At 40.9% G+C, this 22,915-nt stretch overlaps 1 protein-coding gene across 7 annotated transcripts in view; it reads left to right on the top strand.

Moving 5' to 3' along the window:
- The window catches only part of lrrk2 (leucine-rich repeat kinase 2), a 41,798-nt gene extending 20,494 nt beyond the window's left edge, over nucleotides 1-21,304 (top strand). For 2 of the 7 annotated variants that reach the window (XM_028004382.1, XM_028004361.1), the window contains 35 exons: nucleotides 97-267; nucleotides 371-632; nucleotides 758-946; nucleotides 1,539-1,654; nucleotides 1,765-1,834; nucleotides 2,495-2,691; nucleotides 2,794-3,044; nucleotides 3,557-3,705; nucleotides 4,545-4,638; nucleotides 4,731-4,917; nucleotides 5,003-5,184; nucleotides 6,351-6,553; nucleotides 7,699-7,826; nucleotides 7,912-8,130; nucleotides 9,211-9,412; nucleotides 9,599-9,687; nucleotides 10,798-10,985; nucleotides 11,072-11,226; nucleotides 11,826-11,972; nucleotides 12,174-12,365; nucleotides 12,559-12,705; nucleotides 12,801-12,913; nucleotides 13,088-13,278; nucleotides 14,548-14,708; nucleotides 14,791-14,961; nucleotides 15,075-15,175; nucleotides 16,304-16,528; nucleotides 16,617-16,810; nucleotides 17,603-17,675; nucleotides 17,758-17,948; nucleotides 18,283-18,435; nucleotides 18,502-18,704; nucleotides 19,545-19,646; nucleotides 19,758-19,889; nucleotides 20,709-21,304. In XM_028004382.1, the coding sequence (XP_027860183.1) occupies nucleotides 97-267; nucleotides 371-632; nucleotides 758-946; nucleotides 1,539-1,654; nucleotides 1,765-1,834; nucleotides 2,495-2,691; nucleotides 2,794-3,044; nucleotides 3,557-3,705; nucleotides 4,545-4,638; nucleotides 4,731-4,917; nucleotides 5,003-5,184; nucleotides 6,351-6,553; nucleotides 7,699-7,826; nucleotides 7,912-8,130; nucleotides 9,211-9,412; nucleotides 9,599-9,687; nucleotides 10,798-10,985; nucleotides 11,072-11,226; nucleotides 11,826-11,972; nucleotides 12,174-12,365; nucleotides 12,559-12,705; nucleotides 12,801-12,913; nucleotides 13,088-13,278; nucleotides 14,548-14,708; nucleotides 14,791-14,961; nucleotides 15,075-15,175; nucleotides 16,304-16,528; nucleotides 16,617-16,810; nucleotides 17,603-17,675; nucleotides 17,758-17,948; nucleotides 18,283-18,435; nucleotides 18,502-18,704; nucleotides 19,545-19,646; nucleotides 19,758-19,882 (5,541 nt within the window). In that variant the 3' untranslated portion in view covers nucleotides 19,883-19,889; nucleotides 20,709-21,304. Of the gene's footprint in view, nucleotides 1-96; nucleotides 268-370; nucleotides 633-757; nucleotides 947-1,538; nucleotides 1,655-1,764; nucleotides 1,835-2,494; nucleotides 2,692-2,793; nucleotides 3,045-3,556; nucleotides 3,706-4,544; nucleotides 4,639-4,730; nucleotides 4,918-5,002; nucleotides 5,185-6,350; nucleotides 6,554-7,698; nucleotides 7,827-7,911; nucleotides 8,131-9,210; nucleotides 9,413-9,598; nucleotides 9,688-10,797; nucleotides 10,986-11,071; nucleotides 11,227-11,825; nucleotides 11,973-12,173; nucleotides 12,366-12,558; nucleotides 12,706-12,800; nucleotides 12,914-13,087; nucleotides 13,279-14,547; nucleotides 14,709-14,790; nucleotides 14,962-15,074; nucleotides 15,176-16,303; nucleotides 16,529-16,616; nucleotides 16,811-17,602; nucleotides 17,676-17,757; nucleotides 17,949-18,282; nucleotides 18,436-18,501; nucleotides 18,705-19,544; nucleotides 19,647-19,757 lie in introns of those variants that run through there. The other 5 variants (XM_028004392.1, XM_028004373.1, XM_028004411.1 and 2 more) reach the window with 5 other exon arrangements.
- The last annotated feature ends 1,611 nt before the right edge of the window (nucleotides 21,305-22,915 follow it).

Genomic DNA, 22,915 nt, shown 5'->3' with positions numbered 1-22,915 from the left:
CAACGGCTGGGCATCTTTTCCGCAAAGCCATAAAACCCTATGTAACTGAAACAAGTTCCATCTTCTACCCATGACTGTCTTTTTTTCTGCGACTAGCTGCGGAAAGCTGTGTGTCTGGCTTTGTCCAAGATGTGGAGCGACTCGGAGCTACACTACAGCATGCTAGAAAAAGCCTGCATGGACGGCAACACGCTGATGGCAGAGTGCCTCATTGAGCTGGGGGCCGACATCAACAGGAAGGCAAAAACAGAGTCTCTCATCTATCAGGTTAGCCCCTAAAAATGTTAGTTTAAAACCGTTTTGCCGTTGGTTCAGGTCAGTTTTGATAGATGTGATATGCGGTGATGATGCTGTTTTATGAATTTTTGAGGTGTGTGAGAAAGGAGGTCCTCTGGAGCTAGTGGAGCTCCTGGTGAGCAGAGGCGCTCCAGAGCAGCAACTCCGCAGAGCTCTAGCTGTGAGCTTGAAGAGGGCCGACGGGCCCATGGTCATCCTGCTGCTCAGCCGGCTCGGTCTGGACTTCAACAACAGCGCCCTCTGTCTGGGAGGCTTCCGACTCGGCAGATTGGACGCCGCTTGGCTGAGCCCCCTGCTGGCCGAACGGGGCAGGGCATACAGTCTGCGCTACAGCAGTGAGAAGCATTCGCAGATTCTGTCTTAATAGTGCTTCCTGTTATCTCACAACTTTGGAAAATGATTATATTGTTAAAATTAGCAGCACAGCTTCTATCTGACTGTTTTGTTGTCACTCTTAAAGGTAAAGGTGTGGATTTGGCCAGGTACATTCAGTACCTGCACAGGTCCAAGAGCGTCGGTGGTTTTTCCAGACCCATGTCAGACCAGTGTCTGACTTCCGGCTACATTTCAGACGAGAGCGATGACTCCAGCTTCAGCGCCGTGTCGATGGATGACAGCTTGTTTATGAATGACGAAATAGAGAGTGATGGTAAATTCCTTTTGCTTCTGCTTATTTGTTTCTCCATATCACATAAAGATAATGCGAGTAAATACAAAAAGCTGTTTTTAAATTACGTTTGTAATTTCTTAAGAAGAAAACAAAAACCTATCCAAACCAACACTAACTGACAATTCCTGAAAAGTCTTTGCCCCTAAAAATAATAACTGGTTGTGCCATTATTGGAAGTGAGTCTTTCATATTGCTATGAAGGAATATTGGCCAAGTCTTTATTGCTAAATTGTTTTAAACAAACATATTTGAGGGTTTATAAGAAGTGACGACCCGAGAAAAATTTCAAATGGATGGCCAGACAAAAAAAAGTTTTATATTATGTTATTGTATGTATATATATAAACTGTTTATATATATATATAATAAATGTTGAAGATATAAATGGGGAGATAGGTTTTGTCTAATATTAACATTTGTTTGATAATCTGAAATCTTTGATCTTAGTGCACCAAAGATGAGAAACAAAATAATCCTGTGTACTTGTCCATTTCACTGTTGGGTATGAATGGAAACGGTTTGTGTTGATTTTGCTCAATTCCTTCTTTCTTTTGGTCTTTACTTGGTATAGGAAGTGATCCAGTGTCGGGGACTCTGTCTCCAAAGTCCAAAAATAACTCCGTTGAGGAGCTGAGGGGAGACTCCTTCAAAAGGAAGCAGGGACGTCACAGGCACTCCAGTGCAGAGGTCGGCCCTGGGAATTAACGTTTATTCTTTCACACTCGTTACAGTTCAATTTTACTTTGTGCAGCGTCGGATTCAGGGTCTTCTTTTCCATCTGTTTGATACATATGCAGAGTCCTCAACCTGAAAATGAAAATAATGAATCGACTAATATAAGATGCGTACGGAGAAACTCTAAGCCGGGTAAGTCTGTCCAAAGGAAAAAAAGAAAGAAAAAATATCTTTTCTTGGCTAGACTATTGTGCTTCTAGCCAGGAGGCACAATACTCTGAATTGTTTCTGTAACTTATTTATTCATTTAATTTGTTTTGTCTGGTTGTTTCATTTGACCAGACAAAACAATTGAGCTTATAAAAACAGCAGAAAACATTATCTGCAATCGTAGCAAATATTAATGTGTAATTTAGGGCTGCAAATAATCATTATTTTAGTAATTAAATTATTCTGATGATTAATCAATTAATTGGATACAGAAATTGGCACTCTGTAGGTTTTTCATTTAACCATTTGAGTATTTTTTTATGCAATATTGAAACACACTAAGTAAATAATTCAACAATTTTTTAAAGAAGAAAATGAATATTTTATTGCAAAAAAATGCAATAACAAAGCATACCTTTACTGAATTTGTACTCCATTATGTATTTATATTTCTTGGAATAATTACTTAATTTCTGCTCTGAATATGTTGTTTTTTAGGGGGTGTTTTCTAGCAAATGATTTTATTTTTTTAGTTAACAGTTAATCGATTGCTAAATTAGTTGACAATTATCTCAACAATTGATTAATTACAATTAATGGTTTCAACGCTAGTGTAATTGTGTTCTGGTTCGTCGTCCTCAGTGCTGGGCTCTGGTGAGAACTCCGCTGCTCTTTTCAAAGAAAGGGAGAGGATCCGCCTGCTGGACCTGTCCGGGAACGAGTTGGACTCGCTGTCCTGTTTCCTTGACAATGCTGTTGTCCAGCAGCAGCTGTGGCACGTTCATCGCCTGGACCTGAGCAGCAACGTTCTGCTGGACTTCCCCTCTGCCATCTGCCAGGTAACGCATTTCAGCCAAATATTATAATTAGGTCATTTATCACAATGAGGAGAATTTGACTCTTGGCACTCGTTTCTCGTTTTGGTTTTTGTTTTGGTGCAGAGTTTGAAGAGTCTAACCCGTCTGGACCTGCAGGGTAACCAGCTTCGGTCGTTGCCAGACGACCTGCTGGCTCTGCCCTCACTGAGCACGCTCAATGTCTCCCGTAACTGCATCGGCCCCGTGCTGACCTTCGACCCCGCTGTCACCTGCCCCTCACTGAGGCAGCTCAATCTGTCATTCAATAAAATCACCACATTCCCCTATGAGCTGGGCCGGACCATGGGAAAGCTGGAGGAGCTGTTTATGGACGGGTACGCTGTCTGGCCAACCGGCCATTTTATACAGTTCAAAACCAAAATACTTATTATATTTCAAACGTTTAGTAAGGTGGAGTCAGATTTCTTTTTACCATGACTTTATGGAGTTTTAAATTTTAAATTCAAAAGGACAAACGTGTTTTATCCTAAAATGTTTTCCATATTTGGTATTGATTGTATCTTTTTAACTCTTTTGTTTTAATGATTTAACACAGTTTTCAATTAATTTAGTCAATTTGTTTTTATGATTTATTTGATCTTACTTGTGACTGATGTTCAGCACTTTGTTTCAGCTGTAGCGGTGTTAAGATGCACTACAAATAAAGTTGATGATGGTGATATTTTATTAAACATTTCCTTTTGCCCTTTTTGCAAAAAATAATTTAAGCACAGCTATTGTGGATAGAAAAAAACACACACACACACTTTTGGCTATTATTTTAGGAAGGTGATTATATGAAAAATTGCTGCCTGGAAACATGCTTTTCTTTTCTTTTGCTTTCCAGTAACGGTTTAACTGAGCTGTGCTCGGCTCTCTATCTCCCGGAAGTCAAGCTGCTGGATGTGAGCAAGAATAATGTGGAGAATATTTCTCCTGACTTTCTGACCACCTGCCCTAAACTGGAAACTTTGAATGCTTCAAACAACAAAATATGTAAGTACCAATGTGAGATGGATATTTTTTTTGCACTGTCAAGAATGACTGATATTTTTGATAACATAGACAGACACTGAACTGATTTAAGCAAAAATTATGTGAAGGTGGAAGGTGCAATCAACAATCAAGAGTATGGTGAAGACCTTTGCAGATGCTTATGTCATCAGTATGTTTTATTCAGTTAGCTATTTAAGCAGGAATGTGATCTCTAGAAATCTGTATTTCTGTAGAAATTCAGATGAAGTTCTGCAGGAAACCTTTCCAAGTAGGCACACCATTAAAGTGAGGAACTAGATGGTTGACATTAAGCTAAAATGTTAATTGCGCTAACCCCAAAGCACTAACCGTAAACATTAGTTTCGCTAACGCTTAAAGCAATACACCAACAAGCTATTTAGTAGAAGCTCAAACTATAACGCTAACTTGAATTCAAATTTTATATGCCCTTGAAAGGCTACAACCCTTGAGCACCAATTTAATTTTAACATCATAATTTGCATGTTCTATTTATTTGTTTAAATATTGTTCTCTCCTGTTTGTGTTTTTGCCCTCATATGTTTCTTGTTTGAAATAGTTATTTGGAAAAATAGAGAGGAGAGGAAACGGAATTGCTGCGTTAAAAGTCTTCACTCATTTCAAAATAAGAGCATAAATGTCTGACTACTTGAAGAATCTTTTTAAGTCGATAATCAGCCTCAACACAGATGTCAGACTTTATTCCAGACATTTTCTGACAAGTGAAGATATTTTTTGTGTTTTGTTATTCAGCTGCATTCACTTTACATTCATATTATTCGATATAAATAAATCAGAAGATGTTACCTATGCCTGTCCAGGTTCCTTTTCCCAGCTGCCAGCCAAGGTTACAACGTTGAAATTGGCTAACAACAAGTTCACTCACGTTCCCGAGGCCATACTGAATCTACCAAAGTACGCCCTGGAAAATAAAACGACATCTTTTCATGTCTCATAGTCAGATGAGAGGATTGTGCAATACGTAAGGCCTCTTTCTCTCTGTCCAGCTTACGTTCAGTGGACATGAGGACCAACACCATCGACGTTCTACCTGGTCCGGGCTGCTGGGTGTCCCACAACATCCGGGAGCTGATGTTCAGTCAGAACGACATCAAAGGTTTGGATCTAAGTGGACCGATCTTCAGATGGGCCAGACTGGAAAAGCTCCATCTGAGTGACAACAAGCTTAAAGAGGTGAAGCTGCAGAAATGAAGAATGTTTGTGGCAGATTCCAGAACAGGAGAACGTCGTTTAAACACTTGGTGTCGTTTCCTTGCAGATCCCGCCGCAGATCGGCATGTTGGAAGGCCTGAACTCTCTGGATGTGAGTCAGAACGTCAGACTGCGGTCGTTCCCGGATGAAATGGGAAAGCTGGGCAGACTGTGGGACCTGCCACTGGACGGCCTTCGACTGGACCTGGATCTGAAACTTATTGGCAACAAGACCAAAGACATAGTCAGGTCAGCAGCGTTCTTTTTTCTAAATATAAACTTCACTTACATCAGTTGGGTCCAAAGTCGGTCCTCGAGGGTCGGCATCCTGCATGTTTTAGTTCTCTCCCTGGTTTAGCACACCTGGATCAATTGATGGCTCATTAGAAGTCCTAAGAAGAGCATCAACATGCTGAGTAGGTTGTTACTACCACCTAGGAGAGAACTAAAACATGGAGGATGATGCCGGCCCTTTAGGACCGACTTTGGGCACCGCTGCCTTATACTGCAAAACCACAAAATTTTACAAGGAGTTTTTTTTCTAGGTTTTAGTGCGAATATCTGAGTACACTTGAAATAAGACTAAACTAACGTACAAGTACATTTTCAGTAAGATATAGGAACTTGTTTTAAGAAAATAATTCCTTAATACTGATGAGACGTACTAGTTATAAGTGAATTAATCTGCTAGTGGAACAAGGTATTTTTCTCATATTAGAAGCCAAGTTCCACTGGTAGATTATTTCACTTACAACTAGTACTTTTCATCATTATTACTGAACTATTGACTTAAAGAGGCTCTATTATGTTTTCCAGGCACATAGAGATCTTTTATAGCACAGTCAAATGACTATGTTACTTTCAGTTTTTAAAAAGGCTATAGCAAATATGACTTTAAAGAAATTTGACTTTGTAATTTAACTCCTTGAAATTAAAAATCTGTCTTTTTTTAAAAACACTTGCTTTTTCTGAAGCTCTGCTTTCAGAAAGTCACCACAACATGGCTCTTCTGTTAACCCTTTAACAATGTTTTTACCAGCATAACACTGAGAAGTAGCTTGTATAATAAGCAGCTGTGCAGTTCCATCAGGTGTTTGCCAATTGCTGGTGGCTAATCTGAAGAAGCTGAGTTGTAGAGGGCAGCTCTGTGAGGCAGAAGCTTGGAAACTGCAGCTCCAAGGAGGCGGGGCAAACTCCATGTTTGCTTCGAAGAGGGACTAACTTTATAACATGATGTACAGCTCAAAAACATTGATTTCACATAATATTGCCTCTTTAAAACAAGCCGTTATGCTGAAAAGTTAATTGTAAGTTAGTTTTGTCTTATTTGAAGTGTACAAAAATATTTGCACCTTGTTTTCTTGTTGTGTATTTAGTCACTCTCAGAAAATCAAGTAGTCTGTCCCGTTTCCCAGGTTCCTGCAGCAGCGCCTGAAGAAGGCCGTGCCGTACCACCGCATGAAGCTCATCGTGGTGGGGACCACCAGCTGCGGGAAGAGCAGCCTTGTCAGGCAGCTGATGAAGATGAAGCGGTCCCAGCTGAACTCAAAGCAGAGCGCTGTGGACGTTTACGACTGGACCGTCAAGAAAATGTTGCTGAACGTCTGGGACTTCTCAGGTTGGCTCACATCGCAAACGTGACTCAAGAAATATGTGTGGGCAAAAAACGGTGGAAGTGCTGCTTGTCTAACATGTTGGATGGGAAAAATCATATAAAAGTGGAGTAGCCTGAATCCAATAAGTGTGCTTACTCTTATGTTTTCTAAAATGGATCAAAAATCTAGTGAAACAGTTAGTTTTCTTGGGAATATAACATAAAACTTAGAATGAACCTAACTTAAAGTACAGCTCAGCTGTCCTGGAAGGATTTTTGTGACATCTGCTCATTTGCATCATCCAGCTGACACCATAGTTTGCAGAGAAGTTACAAAAAATTACATTTTAAGATATAACAGGAACACTGAAGAAACTTCTGGTGTTTTTGTACTCTTTCTTTATGACAACAGTCTCTTGTCTTCTTTCCAAGACAAGAGATTGTCTTGAAGACAGAGACAATCTTGTCTTTTTAAGAAGACAAGAGATTGTCTCTGTCTTCAGAAGAAGAGAAGACGCTTCTTCTGGGCTAAGAAGAAGAGTCAAAGACAGAATCCTTTTCTTCCTTAAAATGCCTGTGGTATACGAAAAACTTGAGAAAACATCTGTTGGTCTAATGAAAGCACACTAATATTTTTTGGCTGCACACAAAGCCTAAAACAAAAAAAGAAAAAAACATGTTGGTGCTATGGAGCCATCAAGGCGTGGGATTGCTTTGACATCAGATGGAATTGAGTTTTTTTGTTAAGGTGAATGAAATCATGAAAAGTTTCACAAGAAAGTCAGTTTTGACCCCAAATCTGCACTTTCAGGTTAAACAGAGTTTTAGTTGTTTTTTTTTTTACCATCACATGGAGCCTGAGAACTCACTCAAAGTCTAGAATGGAATAATTTCACCTCTCCAAAACAGAATGGACAATATTCCCATGTAAAAATGTGGGAAGGTGACTCTTACCAAGGAAGACAGAATGCTTAAACTGAATCAAAGTCCTTTAAAATATATTAGCGTAAGGGTGTGCACATTTATGCAAGCAGGCTATTACACCTTTTTTAGCCACATTAAAATGTTTATTCATGGTTTCATGTTTTCATTTCACAAAAAACTTGCCATTTTACCACAAGTAAAAGGAGTTTAGAAGCACATCAGTTCTAATCTTGTTTGCTCCACAGGTGGAGAGGAGCTCACTGGCTCTCACCCTCTCTTCCTCACATCCAGAGCGCTCTATCTGGTTGTCTACGACCTCAGTAAGGGACCCAGTCAGGTGGACGCTCTTAAGCCCTGGCTCTTCAACATTAAAGTGAGCCACACACTAAACACACAATGCATTTAATTTTATCACATTTTCCCCAACACATCCATTTGTTTTGTTTTTTTTTCCTCAGGCAGTGGCTCCGCTGTCTCCAGTCATCCTTGTTGGAACCCACACCGATGTGAGCGAGGAGCTGCAGATCCAGTCGTGCCTGAGTAAAATCAGAGAGGAGCTGCTGAACCATCAGGGCTTCCCGGCCATCAGAGACTGTCACATGGTCTCGCTCTGCGAGGATCCGGACTCCATCGCCAAACTCCGCAGGGCGGTCATCAGAGAGGTCACCAACTTCAAGGTAAACGCAAAGAAACCTGACCAGCGTCTGACCAGCCACCCCACTACTTACATTGTTAAGAAAAATCAACTTTTTTGAGCTGTACATCATGTAATATGAAATTAAATTATAACACACTTGTATAGCGCATTTTGCAAAAGTTGTATTGACTCTAGTGGCCTTTATTTGAGAGCTCAGACAGGAAAGTGGTTAATGAGAGAGGGCGAAGACATGCGGCGAAGGTCACCAGGTCGGGATTCAAACCTGTGACGTTCAGGTTGAAGACTAAAGCCTCAGTACATGGTTTTTGCTTTAACCCGATGCCACCTCAGCACCCCATATAGCAGTTTTAATAGTTTTATAATGTTATTACCTTATCAAAAACATATCTAGAGTGTTGCGTCGATTCTTTCATGCTTGTTTGAAAACTCCTTTAATCTCCCATGGCAACCATTCAGCTGTACAAAACACCTGGATGGACCTAGCCCCGCCTTCAAGACAAAGCTCCTCCTCTAGTTGCAGTTTCCAAGCTTTCGCCTCACAGACTGACAAAGTCTGGGCTAAGAAGAAGACATACAGTACAGACCAAAAGTTTGGACACACCTTTTAATTCAATGAGTTTCCTTTATTTTCATGACTATTGACATTGTAGATTCACACTGAAGGCATCAAAACTATGAATAACACATGTGGAAATATGCACTAAACAAAAAAGTGTAAAACAACTGAAAATACCCCTTATATTCTAGTTTCTTCAAAGTAGCAACCTTTTGCTGTGATTACTGCTTTACACACACTCTGCATTTTATTGATGAGCTTCAAGAGGTCGTCACCTGAAATGGTTTTCACTTCATAGGTCAACCTGCCCTGTCTGGTTAATAAGTGGGATTTCTTGCCTTATAAATAGTCATGAAAATAAAGAAAACCCATTGAGTTAGAAGGTGTGTCCAAACTTTTGGTCTGTACTGTATATTTAAATAAATTATGTATAAATTATATATGTTGTATATACACTATAATTTTTATAACACCTGGAGGCAATATATACCTGGAAAACACATAATATGGCCCCTTTGACACACACCTCATTTGTTTGTCCAGATCCAAGGCCAGCAGGTTATGGGTCAGCTGGTGCCAGACTGCTATGTGGAGCTGGAGCGCAGAATTCTCCAAGAGAGGAGCAGAGTCCCGCCAGAGTTTCCCATCCTCAGGTACGACAAGCTTCTGCAGCTTATCCAGGAGAGTCAGCTGCAGCTGGAGGAAGCCGAACTCCCCCACGCCATCCATTTCCTCAGCGAAGTGGGTCAGTTAAGAACTGGACTTTATTTCTGACACTAACACTAGCTTCCAACATATAATGACAATGCCTAAAATCTGTTTAAATCCTGTGTTCTTGTTGAGGTAAAATTAGTTTTTGTGCAGCAATATTTTGTGCTTTAATGAAATATAAGCCCTCCCTCTAACAGCTTGTAATTCATTTTCATTTAAGGAATTTTATTACACTTTGGCGACCCTGCTCTCCAACTTCAAGAACTTTACTTTATCGACCCACAGTGGTTGTGTAACATTCTGTCTCAGGTAAGCATTTGAAGTACATAATTTTTCCCCTTCTGTACATTATGACACTGAAATCATCCTTTATCAACAGGGGCCACACAGTATTATGTGGTAGAAGGCATATATAGATTGTGATTAATTTATATTTTACTCAGTATTATTATTTTAAATCAGTACAGTCACTTCTATGTGACATAAAATCTAAATCAAATGTGAGCATCAACTGCATACAACAGACCAAATATAATGGCATGCAAAGTGAATTCAGGGAACTCAAAGATATTGCATCCAGGCATTTCTTTGTAATTGAATACTGATATTGTATTGATATTGCAATGGCAAATTTTGATATATTTTGTGGCTTTGTTATCAACCTTTTAGATGTGGGCAGTGGGGGGTCCAAATCTAACAGATTTTGTTGCGTTAGCCCCATAGGCGTAAATCCCAAACCACATTTTACGTTACATTTCACTGTAACTTTGCTGACACCCCCCCCCCCCCCCCCCCCCCTGAAAATTGGTCTTAAGAAATTTTCCTGTTTCTGGTCCCTCCCAATAATGAGTGTGGTGTGTTTGTTGCACTAGCCCTAAAGCACTAATCATAAACATTAGTTCTGTTGGCACTAAAGCACTATGTAAACATGGCATTTAGCAGAAAAATTCATTTAGGGGAAGCTAAGTGTGCTAAACATTATCAAAGTTTGCAAAAAATACTAAAGCGCTAAACTTAAAATTAGTTCTGCTATTAGTGGATTAGCAGACGAGTGCCTACCAGTGGAATTGGTGTTCTGCAGAATTCAAAACTTGGGCCTTTTCTATTTATTTTTATACATGAATTACTTCACCATAGTTCTATTTTCAGGAAAGTTATATTTTACCATTCAGTGTTTATATGCAAACAAAGCAATGTAATTGCTTTTCCTTAGAGCTCAGTTCATTCAACAATGAGAAAAATAAATTGGACTTAAAGTCTTCAGCTTCATTGACATTTTCATAGTCATCCCTCTCCTCTGGCTGAAAATATGTGTCCTACTTAATAAAATCTTTGAGTTTGTGCTCAAGTCGTATCTAAACACTCTTAGCAATGTATGTGAAAACTGTGGGACACATGCCGTGTCTATCCTCTGTGCAGAAACTGACCTTGAAGAGCTGTGGCCTCTTGGAGCAACCAAAGGGAGTGGTCCAGCGTTCTGTTGTGGAAAGGTTTCTGTTGGAGACCAAATGTTTCCCCAAGAGCCACATGCTCCAGTTCTTCAAACTTTTGGAGAAGTTTCAGATTGCCCTTTCCTTTGGTGAGGACCAGCTACTGGTACCCAGCAGGTACGTTAAGATTTCTTCATTTGGAGATACATCCATGTAGATCTGCCAAGTTTGTGATATTCTCTGATTCATTCTGTTTTAAACAGTTTGTCCAAACACAGACCAGTTATAGAACTACCTCACTGTGAAAACTCTGAGATGATTGTGCGTCTGTATGAGATGCCCTACTTCCCCATGGACTTCTGGTCTAGGCAGATCAGTCGCCTGTTAGAGGTCTCCTCATATTTGCTCTGTGGAAGAGGTAAATCCAACAATGGCTGCTAGCATCAGTGCTGCTCACTGCATTTTATCTTAATGTTGGAACATAATGATCCCCCACCTTTGTAATACACATTTGACGTTGTAGCACACACAATTTGATCATCACATATGGTTAGCCTGGTTGCCACTGTTTGATGCTATACTGTACAGATGCTTTACTCACCTTTGGATGTTGGATGCTTGAAACTGAGAGTAAAAAATAATCTAATATTGATCTGAGCACTTGAGGGCACTGCGTGAACAGTAACATTTAGTTTCTGGATGGTCAGTTGACCTTTTAAAATAAAAGAATAAAGTAAACGACAGAAGAACATTAAAAGTAGTAACATACCTGGGAATGACACAGCAGAACACTGTGAATGCCATACTACAGATTCCAGTTAACACACGCCGTTAACGACAGAAGTGACACAAATACAGGTTCTGATGTTCCTCAAACTCCACTTCAATTCTTTTAGCATTCCTTTAGTGTAGACCCACTTAACAGATGTCAAATGTTGGGAATCAGCGACAGCATCTTAAGATTTCCAGGAAAGAAAGACAGTGGCTATTAACTTTGTCACTTTTTTGTCTCTCCAGAAAAGGTGCTTCGACCCAACCTTATTTACTGGAGGCGAGGTATTTACCTAAACTGGTCCTCTGACGCGTACTGTCTGATGGAGGCTACTTCAGAGGAGCAGAGTCCCTCCAGCTTTGTGAGGATAACCGTTCCCTCATCTCAAAAAGGTACCATAGGGTGCAAAGGATACTGTATGGTCTCAAACATGATAAAAGAATTGTAATTCCAGATAGTTATTTGCATCAGCAATTTATTCCATTTGATGCCTCTTACTTTTTATTTTGCTGGACTGTCTCTAAAGATAAGCCACATAATTCCATCCCTGACAGCATTGCTTCCTGTTTCCCCCATTTTCTCCTTTTGTCCAGGCCGAGTGTTACTGGGCCAAGTGGTGGACCACGTTGACTCCGTACTGGAGGAATGGTTTTCTGGTCTGCTCAACACCGACATGCATGGCAATGGAGAAGCTTTGCTAAAGAAGTGGGCTCTGTACAGTTTTGAAGATGACCAGGAGTGGAGCAAGATTCTGCTAGAAGACCTTTGTAACCATTTTGATGAAGGTACACCCCTTTAATTCCCAACGGTAAACTCAGCATGTATGCTGATGACATCGTCTTCTTTTTGGTTTTCTCTTCTGATGATATTTGGTTGCCATATATGTGTTGACTTCCTAAAAATGATTGTAAAACTCCCAGTGCATAGTCCGAGCATTACTCAAACTAAAAACAGACCTAATGACCGTGTTGATCCTAGATTTCTTGATGGTGAACCCAGAGAATCCGCGCTGCAAGCTTCTGATTTCTCAGATCGCCCCAGACCTGGTGCTGAGTGACCAGCCTGCAGGAATTTCACTGGATGGGGAGGAATTGGAAGTAGACCTCTCCAAAGAACACAGACTAGGTACAGCTTGTTGTTTTTTTTTTTTTTATAAAATAAGTCTCCTGAAATTGTTTGTCCTATAACAATTTAATATTTGTAAATCTTATATTTTAAAGGGGACGGAGGTTTTGGAACAGTTTATCGAGGAATTTATAAAACCGAAGAAGTTGCCGTGAAGGTTTTCAACAAGCATGCTTCTGATCTTTACGTCCACAGACTCCTCAGACAGGTACTGCTGGAAGGGTTCTGCCGCAGCAATGGACATTATTGTTGGATTTTAGACATTTGTAGAAGTCAATGATTGGCTGTTTTTATTTTTCTGTTATAAAAACTGTTTCATAAAAGTAGAAAAAAAAACCCATTTTCTTTCACAGATAAAACCCATTTGCTGTTTTTTTTCCAGGAACTGGTAGTCCTGGGTCGTCTCCGACACCCCAGCCTGGTGAGCCTGCTGGCTGCCGGCTCCGCTCCTCCGGTCCTGGTGATGGAGCTCGCCCACAGAGGCTCTCTGGACTCCCTCTTTAACCACGAGAATGGCAGCCTGAACCAGAAGCTGCAGCACAGGATCGCCCTGCATGTGGCAGATGGCCTCAGGTACAGAGTTAGAAAAAAATTGGAATATGAGGAGCAGCTTCTGCAGTCTGTGTTTGAAGTTAACCTAATCAGATAAAACAATTACAGAGTAAAAGTGGAAGTGAAGATGTGCAGTTTCCAAAAATCAGGACATTGTATAATATCTATACAATTTGTTTGATTTGGTTAATTTTAGGGTACACTGATAAATCAACCAGTCGATAAGTCAGCCACATTTCCTTAATTTTAGGAGTTTAAATTTAAATTTAATTCGTGTGAAGCAGATCTTATCCACTAATCTCACCTACCTTGACTAAAGTCTAAAAATCAACCTCTGTCCTAATATGTCCTGCATTTTTAGGTGTTTCTTTCCCATTCAGTTAATCATTACTTTACAACTTTTGGGAACTCTTTGATTGAAAAGGATCGGAACGTATTTAACTTTCAGCCCCAGATCATGTGATCATTAATTAATGGAAAAAGGAAACAATGACATCACTGGAAAAAGTAACTCTTTCTCTATTCAGAAACAACTCAAATTTTACACCTTTATATCACAATAAACACAACAGGAAAGACACAGACAGTTTCTAGGCATGGTAAAACTTGATTTTTCACAAAATGTGCTTAATTTCGTCCTGCCTATTCTCTGTGTGCAGAAAATACAGACAAATCTCAAATCTGACGCTCCCAACAAATGGAAACATGATTATCGTAGTGTTACATCATCTGTACTTTGATGTATATGCTTTAACCATTTGAGATCAAAGGAAACCCCTTGCTACTGCCTGAGGAATCTGTATCTGTTCTTCCTCAGTACTAGATTTAAACACTGTAGTCTGTATGATTTTCTATATCAAGTCAATAATAAAAAGGGGAGGTAGGCCGAGCAAACACAAACACACTAAATGATCTTCTGGGCCACTCAAGTCTTCTGGTTGACAACCAGAAGACGGGTTGTCAACCAGTCTTCTGGTTTCCAATCTTTCATAATTGGAGACAGAATTATGTCTGCTTGGTGTAAAGCACTGTGGACTGCCTTGATGCTGAAATGTGCTATACAAATAAACTTGACTTAAATAGGTAAAGGTTTAATGCAAGTCTATAGGTTTAATTTGATCCTTTTTTTATCCCCTGGAAATCACATCTTTTGTAATTTTGCTTATTTTAAGAAGGTAGATTCATAGTACAAATTTGGTTTTTGCTGTCTTGGTTCCACATGAACAAACCTTTGACGTAGAATGACTATATGCGATATCCATTCAGTCAGTGATTGATCTTTATGATTAGGTACCTCCATACCGCCATGATCATCTATCGGGACCTGAAGCCCCACAACGTGCTCCTCTTCAACCTGAAGAGCGACTCGGAGATCATCGCCAAAATCACCGACTACGGGATCGCTCAGTATTGCTGTAGCATGGGCGTGAGGAGCTCCGAGGGGACTCCAGGTCAGTCAGAGTTTCTTCTCTGTGGCCGATTCCGGCTGACGGGAAACAAGAGTTCTGACGGGTCTCCTCCTCCGTCTGGCAGGTTTCCGAGCGCCCGAGGTCGCCCGGGGGAACGTGATCTACAACCAGCAGGCGGACGTGTTCTCGTTCGGCCTGCTGCTGTACGACTTACTGACGAGAGGCGAGCGCATTTCAGAAGGCATGAAGTTCCCCAGCGAGTTTGATGAAGTGGCGGTGCAGGGAAAGCTGCCAGGTGAAGAAAAAGTCTGACTCTGGGTTCACCTCTGATTTTTACAAAAAAGAATTTTAAAAATGACATTTTTTGTACTTATTTATTTATTTATTTATTTATTTATTTTTATACAGACCCAGTAAAACACTATGGCTGCTCACCTTGGCTCAGCTTCCAGGCTCTGATGATGGACTGTCTGAAGGAAAGCCCACAGGATCGACCCACCTCTGCTCAGGTGAGGTGTTGAACAGCTGTTCTCTGTTCTTCAGTTGTCCTTGAGAGTAAAACTAATCTATAGTAGAACCAGGATGCAGGTTGATTCAGATCCATGGAGTCTACAGGGTTTTTGCAGGTTTCACGAACTCACATTTAAGACTTTTTAAGGCCTTTAAGAACATTGGGAATTAAATTTAAGACCTGTATCATGACAGAAATGTACAAAAGGAAATTTCATATTTTAATTCTACATGTATATGTAAATGGGAAACTATTGAGGAATAAATGTGAAACCTATAGATATTGTCATATTCGTACTTAAGTTGAAGACATTAATTACAGTTCTTTTTATTCTTCTTTCTCTATTCTCTTTTTGTTCCATTCTCTACGCTTTTCCTTTTCTCGTCCTTCTCAGTTGTAATTCCCTCCATGGTGACAACTTTGTTGAAATAAAAATAATACTGGTGTTTGACCACCTTGTTTAAAATCCACTAAACCTCTAGCTTCAGTGTTGCACCACTTGCTCCTCTTAAATCAGTGCTACGGTTAGTGATTCCCATGCAGTTTTCTGGGAAGCTTCAGCCAGACCAGGGGAGAAAAACTTACATTTCTGGGGTTTGTTTTTGGCTCTGGACAACAGCTTTGTGGATTTCACACTGGACCCTCATATTGCCAAGCTTTTTTGCACAGAAAGTATGTAGCATTTGTATAGGTTAGCAACAGAAATGAGGCGAAGACAAACATCGTCCCGCTAATTTATCCATGGTAGGCACAAAAAAGCTAGCTAGTTAACTAGCAGGGGGATGTTAGCAGGTAGTTAGCTGCTGCTCCAACTGCCTCAAGTCACAGGATGCAATGAAGATGTTTGCAGCTGACTTAAACTTTTCCCTGACAGAGTCCTGCAAGAAAAATGAGCAAACTATCAAAATGCAAGACAAGTCATTAACGTATTTAGGGTCCAGTTATTTTGTAAATGAATTTAAGATATTTTAAGGCCTTAATTTTAGCTATATTAATTTTGATTTTTTTTAAGGATCTGTCTGTACCAGCTAGGTTTTTGAATCCCAAGCACAAGGAAACAATTATATAGATCAAACCCTTTTTTTACCATCTTTATTTCTTCATCTTGCATTTGTGATGTGTCCAGGTGTTTGACCGGCTGAATTCAGGGGAAATGCTGGGCTTAATAAGTGAAGTGAAGCTTTCCGGCATGTTTACTGCTCAGTGCATCACAATGAGCAGCAGCGGTGCTGCCACCGGCGGCGACCAGAAGACATCAAGCCACACAGCCTGGCTTGGTGGGGGCAGCAGCTCCAAGAGGAAGGGCTACATCACAGCCATGGACCTGCACACCAATGTGGTCACCACACAGGTACGAATACAGGTCCCAAAACTTGATGCCTCATGTTTGACTTCTTTTAAGCTAAAGTATTTTAACTCTTTCCTGTCCTTGTGAACAGGAGGTCGATACCAGCCCCATCCTTTGCCTCGTAACGGTTCAGATCCCAAATGAGGAATTTGATTGGCTGGTGGCAGGCATGCAGTCTGGCTCCTTACTGGTCATCAGCACCCAGGACGTGTCCACTTATCACCACCTGCAGAGTGTCACAGATGCCGTCACCTCGCTGTACTTCCATGTACACCCTCGGCGCACGTAAGTCCTTACAGAACCACTGAAGCTGATACTGTAGTGGACATCATTGTCTGCTGCTCTAGACAATTCTAGAGCACACTGTGGGTGTATGTGTGTGTGTGTGTGTGTGAGGGTGTGTGGGTGGGCATGGGCGTGTGTGTGTACTAGTATCTATTACACGCGACTGTTATAACCATTTTTGCCAATTTTCATTTATTATTTCTTGAACAATTTATAATTATACTTTTATAATTGCATTAATTATACAAGGATCATTTTAACCCATTGTGGACATTTTTCTGGCATTCACTTTTAGTTAGGTTCAGAGTGTGAAATAAGTTTTGGGTAGAGTTAGAAATATATTAGTAATGGAGAGTTTTAGAAGAATGTTTTTGTTAGGACTAAAGCCATTGCTAAAATGAAAGGAAGTCAACACAAAGGTCTCATTTGGGTAGGAATACAAGGATGTGTGTGTATGTTTGTGTGCTCCAGAAAGCATGTTGACTTAAAAACTCACCTTATATTCATCTTATACAATGACACAATAATGAATGTGTCGACTCAGAACTGAAACGTTGCAGCTTTTTCCAAAATACCAAAACGTTCATACTGATCTTCAAATGAGTTATCATGAGAAAAAGAAAATTATTCATTGATAAAAATTTTCAAAGCGGCAGTATAATTAGCTCATCAATCTCAAACCTGATTATTCAGAATATATACATGTATATTAGAAATAGGCAAATATGTTGAAAATGATATTATTGGTGTGGGAATGATGCTTTCTATTTTTCATTTTTGATTCCTTTGCAGCCAAAGGACGAATTACTTGCTGGTCGGCACCGCAGATGGAGTTCTGAGTGTTTATGAGGAGTCCGTGCTCATGGTAACCATTCACTCAGAACCGTCGGGTCCAGTGTGTTTTGATGGTGTGATGTGATCACAGCTGTCTGCTCTCCTCCTTCCAGCAGAAGAATGGCCAGCCAGTGAAAAGCATCACCGTGGGAAACGGCAGCACTCCGCTCATGTGTTTGGGTCAGTCGACCCACTCGCTGGACAGCAGGACGGTCTGGGCCGGCTGTGGGACCAAGATCCTCTGCTTCTCAGCCGACTACGACGTCTGCAAGTTTATCGACACGAAACCAAACCTCATCTTCCGGTGAATCTCATGTCTGGACCAAACAATATTTTGTTTATTTATTTTGGATCTTTAAAATGTGTTCCAGTTGCAGTGTTAATGTTCTTTAGAATGAAGTTTATCGATCTTTGAGAATGTGTTCTTGCATCGTTATGCCACTACCATTATATAACTTGGAAACAGTCTTAAAACAACAATATTATCGTTTATCGCAATAACTTCTGGGACGATTTATCGTCCAGAAAAATGTGTCATCATAACGAGCTCAGTGTCGATTTAAAGGGTTTTAACAGATATTCACACTCGTTCACACTTGGAGTAACAGTGGTGTTGCGTGTACCCCGCCCTCCTCCAGGCAGCAGCGGGGTCAGAGCAGCGAGGCGTGCGTCTCCCGCATGGTGGTGGACAGACACGTGTATCTCAGCAAAGCCAGCACTCCAACCGTGGAGGTGTGGGACAAGAAGAGCGAGAGGATGGTGGACTGCATCGACTGCGCGCAGATCATCAGGTACGCTCCGTTGCACTTTGACTGAATCCGTTGTGAGTCAGGCAGTAACCGGGCCGTCCCCCACAGGCGGGGCGGCGGGGCGGAGCCGCTCTCCGAGGCGTCGCCCTCTTGGGCGACAGTGAAGACCCTGATGATGCAGAACACCGCAGCGCTCTGGATCGGCACTAGAGGGGGCCACCTGCTCCTGCTGGAGCTCTCCAAGCACCAGGCGCTGCAGGTGGTGGCACCCTCTTGCGACTCCATCCGCGCCATCGTCTCTTCAGTCATACGTGGGTCATCAACATTTTACATTTCACTGCACGCAACGCACTGCAAAAACACAAAATCTTACCATGAATTTTTGGTCTAGTTTCTTGTGCAAATGTCTTGGTACACTTGAAATAAGACAAAACTAACCCAGAAGCAACTTTTCAGCAAGACATGGGAGCTTGTTTTAAGTAAATAATTCCTTAATATTGATTTTTTTAAAATACAAGTAGATTATTTCACTTGTAACATGGAAAAAACTAGTGCTTTTCGATCAATATTACATGATTATTTACTTCATACAAGGTCCTATACCTCGCTGAAAAGTTACTTTTGAGTTAGTTTTTCTCAATTCAAGTGTACTGAGATAACGTTACTAAAAAAACAAAACTTTAAGATTTTGTGTTTTTGCAGTGTAGGTTTATTCTTTGGGAACAATGTGTATTCTATTATCTTCTATTTGGAAGATGAAGCAACTTTAGACCTTCGTCTGAAATATACTGAAATAAAACATGACATAGTTTAAGATTACGTAGGAAGTTTGCCAAGTTCTGCTTTTCAAACTTCCAACAAGAACATAGATGTTTCCTGAGGCGTCATGTTCCACAGCCTGAAGGTTAACTGACCACCGCCTCAGATTAAGAGCAGCTCCTTATCTGCTGTGCAGCAAGGAGAGTGTGAGAACAAAGTGGTGAAAAAAAACAAAGTTTTAAGCAGCTGGCATTTTGTTTGGCTTTTAGATTCACTGTCTCTCTGAGTGTTTGCGTGCAGACGAGCCACAAGCTGGGAGTTTTCACCGTGTGTAACGGTGTTTGCACAAATGTTTCTTTTCTTTTACTTTTTTTTTTCTTTCCTACACTCAGAGTCGATGAACTGGAAGAACGCAGTGCTGGTTTTGGGCCGGAGGCTCCCACGAGACAGGAACCGGGACGGTGAGCGTCCTCGTTTGGCTCCGCCGCTTCTCTGTAAAAAAAAAAAAAAAACCAACAACAACATAAAAAAACAGTGGCCTTGCTGCGCGGCTCTCTCTGCAGAAAGTGACACGTGTCTGTGTGTGTTTGTTTGCCGTCTCTCAGATGAGGAGTCGGTGCTGATGACGTGGAGCAGCACGCTCCCTCTGGAGGTCAAAGACCTGAAGAAGCACTGTGAGAAGAGGGAGCGCGCCGCGGCCAGGATGAGGGAGCAGCTCCACCACGCCTGAGCGGCAGGTCCTAGTCGGCTCTCGTTGTTCTAACCTCTGCGTCGCACATGTTTCATCTGAAGATTTGGTGAATTCGAGCTCAGATCAAGTATATCCTTATTTCTAAAAACCGATACTGGGCTGCTGGCGTGGAGCTCGGCCTCGGTCCTCGCTTCGTGTCCTGGCCTGCTGACCTTTACCGCATGTCTTCTCCAGCTTTCATTCCTGTCTGGCTACTCTTGAGTAAAGGCCGCCTGAGCTAAAAAAACAACAACAAACAAACAAAAAAAAACAATACTAAAGCAACACAAAAGGCTCAACAATTCACATTTTGTGCTTGATTAATTTTTCCTGGAAGAATTATCATATAATCATTACTTTATTCTCCTAATATAGAACCTTATGCTTTTAATATTATGACGTCATTCTGATAGTATTATGACTGTATTCTAGTTTTATGACTTTATCCTGATAATGACTTAATTCTCATTTTATCCTGACCTTATTCCAGTAATATGACATAACCCTTGTATAATTATAACTTTATTCTCATTATGTTTGGACTTCATTGTTGTATGACTTTTTTTTATTTCGAAATGAAAAACAGGTCTTAGCCTGGCCCTAATACTCCGTCATAGACGATAGGACGCCGCTGAAGTAAAGTTATTATTAAAAGCCCAAAACGTGATATTGCTGCCTCCGGTTTGTGGAGGTAAAAGTACCCAAAAGTATCTTTCTTACTAGAGAAAAGCAGTTTTTGTGAATGTTTTGTTCGCTTCTGGTTGTTCATGTAGCAACAGCAACAATAGTGACTGAAAATCTCACCTCAGTGTTTTGTTTTAAACAGAGGAGTCAGCCAAAGGGATGAACTCTTCAGCTACACTGAAGAGGATGTTTTACCTCAGCGCCTGACAACCCAGCCGCACTTTTCAGGACTCTGATGTTCAGTAAGGAAAGACTGGAGCCGCTCCCCGAAGAATCGCATCATAGATTTATCTTTGTCTTTTTTTCAGCAAAGCACACCTTACAACCTGGCATATTTCATCAGATAATGACCGACTTTTAATTTTCAGGAGATTTTTGTAAAGGGACACTGTTTGTTTAACTTGTGTGCTTCATGTCTGACAGCAGAGGAGATGTAAAAAAAAAAAAATCCTGCTTCCAATAAACAGATATGGGTTTTCACCCTGTGTGCTAAAAAAAGTGGAAACTGGGGGAAAAAAAAAAAAAAGCACGAAGCCATAAAAAAGTGTCACGTTGATTATTTATTTGTGTCTGTGAATGCATATTTATCAGTATGGTAAACCACTCAACATAGATGGGAAAATTAGTTCTTCTAATGCTGCCTGCTCTGCACATATTGTGGAGCATTTGGTCTGGTTTCTTTATTCTGCGTGTAAACAATAATATCTATATACAATAAAATTATTGCTACTTTGTGTATATTGCTACAATGTGTACAGTTCTGTCCACAAAGTAAAATGTGGAAAAAGCCTTAAACTGAATAATTTTTTAATTGCTGTGTTTTAATTACCACTGAAGTCAAGAGTCTGAATCAAGGATAAATCATCTTCATTTGGTGCTTTTCAACTTGGTATGTCATGTGGGTTGTATTATTCTCATTTATATTTATCTAGTTATCTAGCTAGCGATGACCTCTAGCTGTCAGCTAGCTAGCGATGACCTCTAGTTGTTAGACAGCTAGCTAGCGATAACCTCTAGTTGTTAGCTAGCTAGCGATGACCTCTAGCTGTTAGATAGCTAGCAAGCGATGACCTCTAGCTGTCAGCTAGCTAGCGATGACCTCTAGTTGTTAGACAGCTAGCTAGCGATAACCTCTAGTTGTTAGCTAGCTAGCGATGACCTCTAGCTGTTAGATAGCTAGCAAGCGATGACCTCTAGCTGTTAGATAGCTAGCAAGCGATGACCTCTAGATGTTAGATAGCTAGCAAGCGATGACCTCTAGTTGTTAGATAGCTAGCAAGCGATGACCTCTAGCTGTTAGATAGCTAGCAAGCGAATACCTCTAGCTGTCAACTAGCTAGCGATGACCTCTAGTTGTTAGATAGCTAGCTAGCGATAACCTCTAGTTGTTAGCTAGCTAGCGATGACCACTAGTTGTTAGATAGCTAACTAGCGATGACCTCTAGCTGTTAGATAGCTAGCAAGCGATGACCTCTAGCTGTTAGATAGCTAGCAAGCGATGACCTCTAGCTGTTGATTGGTAGCGATGACCTCCAGTTGATGGATGGCTAACTAGCGATGACCTCTAGCTGTCAGCTAGCTAGTGATGACCTCTAGCTGATAGCTTGCAAGCGATGACCTCTAGCTGTTAGATAGCTAGCAAGCGATGACCTCTAGTTGTTAGATTGGTAGCTAGCAATGACCTCTAGCTGTTAGATAGCTAGCAAGCGATAACCTCTAGTTGTTAGATTGGTAGCTAGTGATGACCTCTAGCTGTTAGATAGCTAGCAAACGATGACCTCTAGCTGTCAACTAGCTAGCGATGACCTCTAGTTGTTAGATAGCTAGCTAGCGATGACCTCTAGTTGTTAGATAGCTAGCTAGCGATGACCTCTAGCTGTCAACTAGCTAGCGATGACCTCTAGCTGTTAGATAGCTACCAAGCGATGACCTCTAGATGTTAGATAGCTAGCAAGCGATGACCTCTAGTTGTTAGCTAGCTAGCGATGACCACTAGTTGTTAGATAGCTAACTAGCGATGACCTCTAGTTGTTAGATAGCTAACTAGCGATGACCTCTAGCTGTTAGATAGCTAGCAAGCGATGACCTCTAGCTGTTAGATAGCTAGCAAGCGATGACCTCTAGTTGTTAGATAGGTAGCTAGTGATGACCTCTAGCTGATAGGTAGCTAGCGATGACCTCTAGCTGTTGATTGGTAGCGATGACCTCCAGTTGATGGATGGCTAACTAGCGATGACCTCTAACTGTCAGCTAGCTAGTGATGACCTCTAGCTGATAGCTTGCAAGCGATGACCTCTAGCTGTTAGATAGCTAGCAAGCGATGACCTCTAGTTGTTAGATTGGTAGCTA

Source organism: Xiphophorus couchianus, chromosome 2 (genome assembly GCF_001444195.1).
Source record: "Xiphophorus couchianus chromosome 2, X_couchianus-1.0, whole genome shotgun sequence".
In the NCBI taxonomy this organism is placed as follows: domain Eukaryota; kingdom Metazoa; phylum Chordata; class Actinopteri; order Cyprinodontiformes; family Poeciliidae; genus Xiphophorus; species Xiphophorus couchianus.
This window is presented reverse-complemented; position numbering and strand designations above follow the sequence as displayed.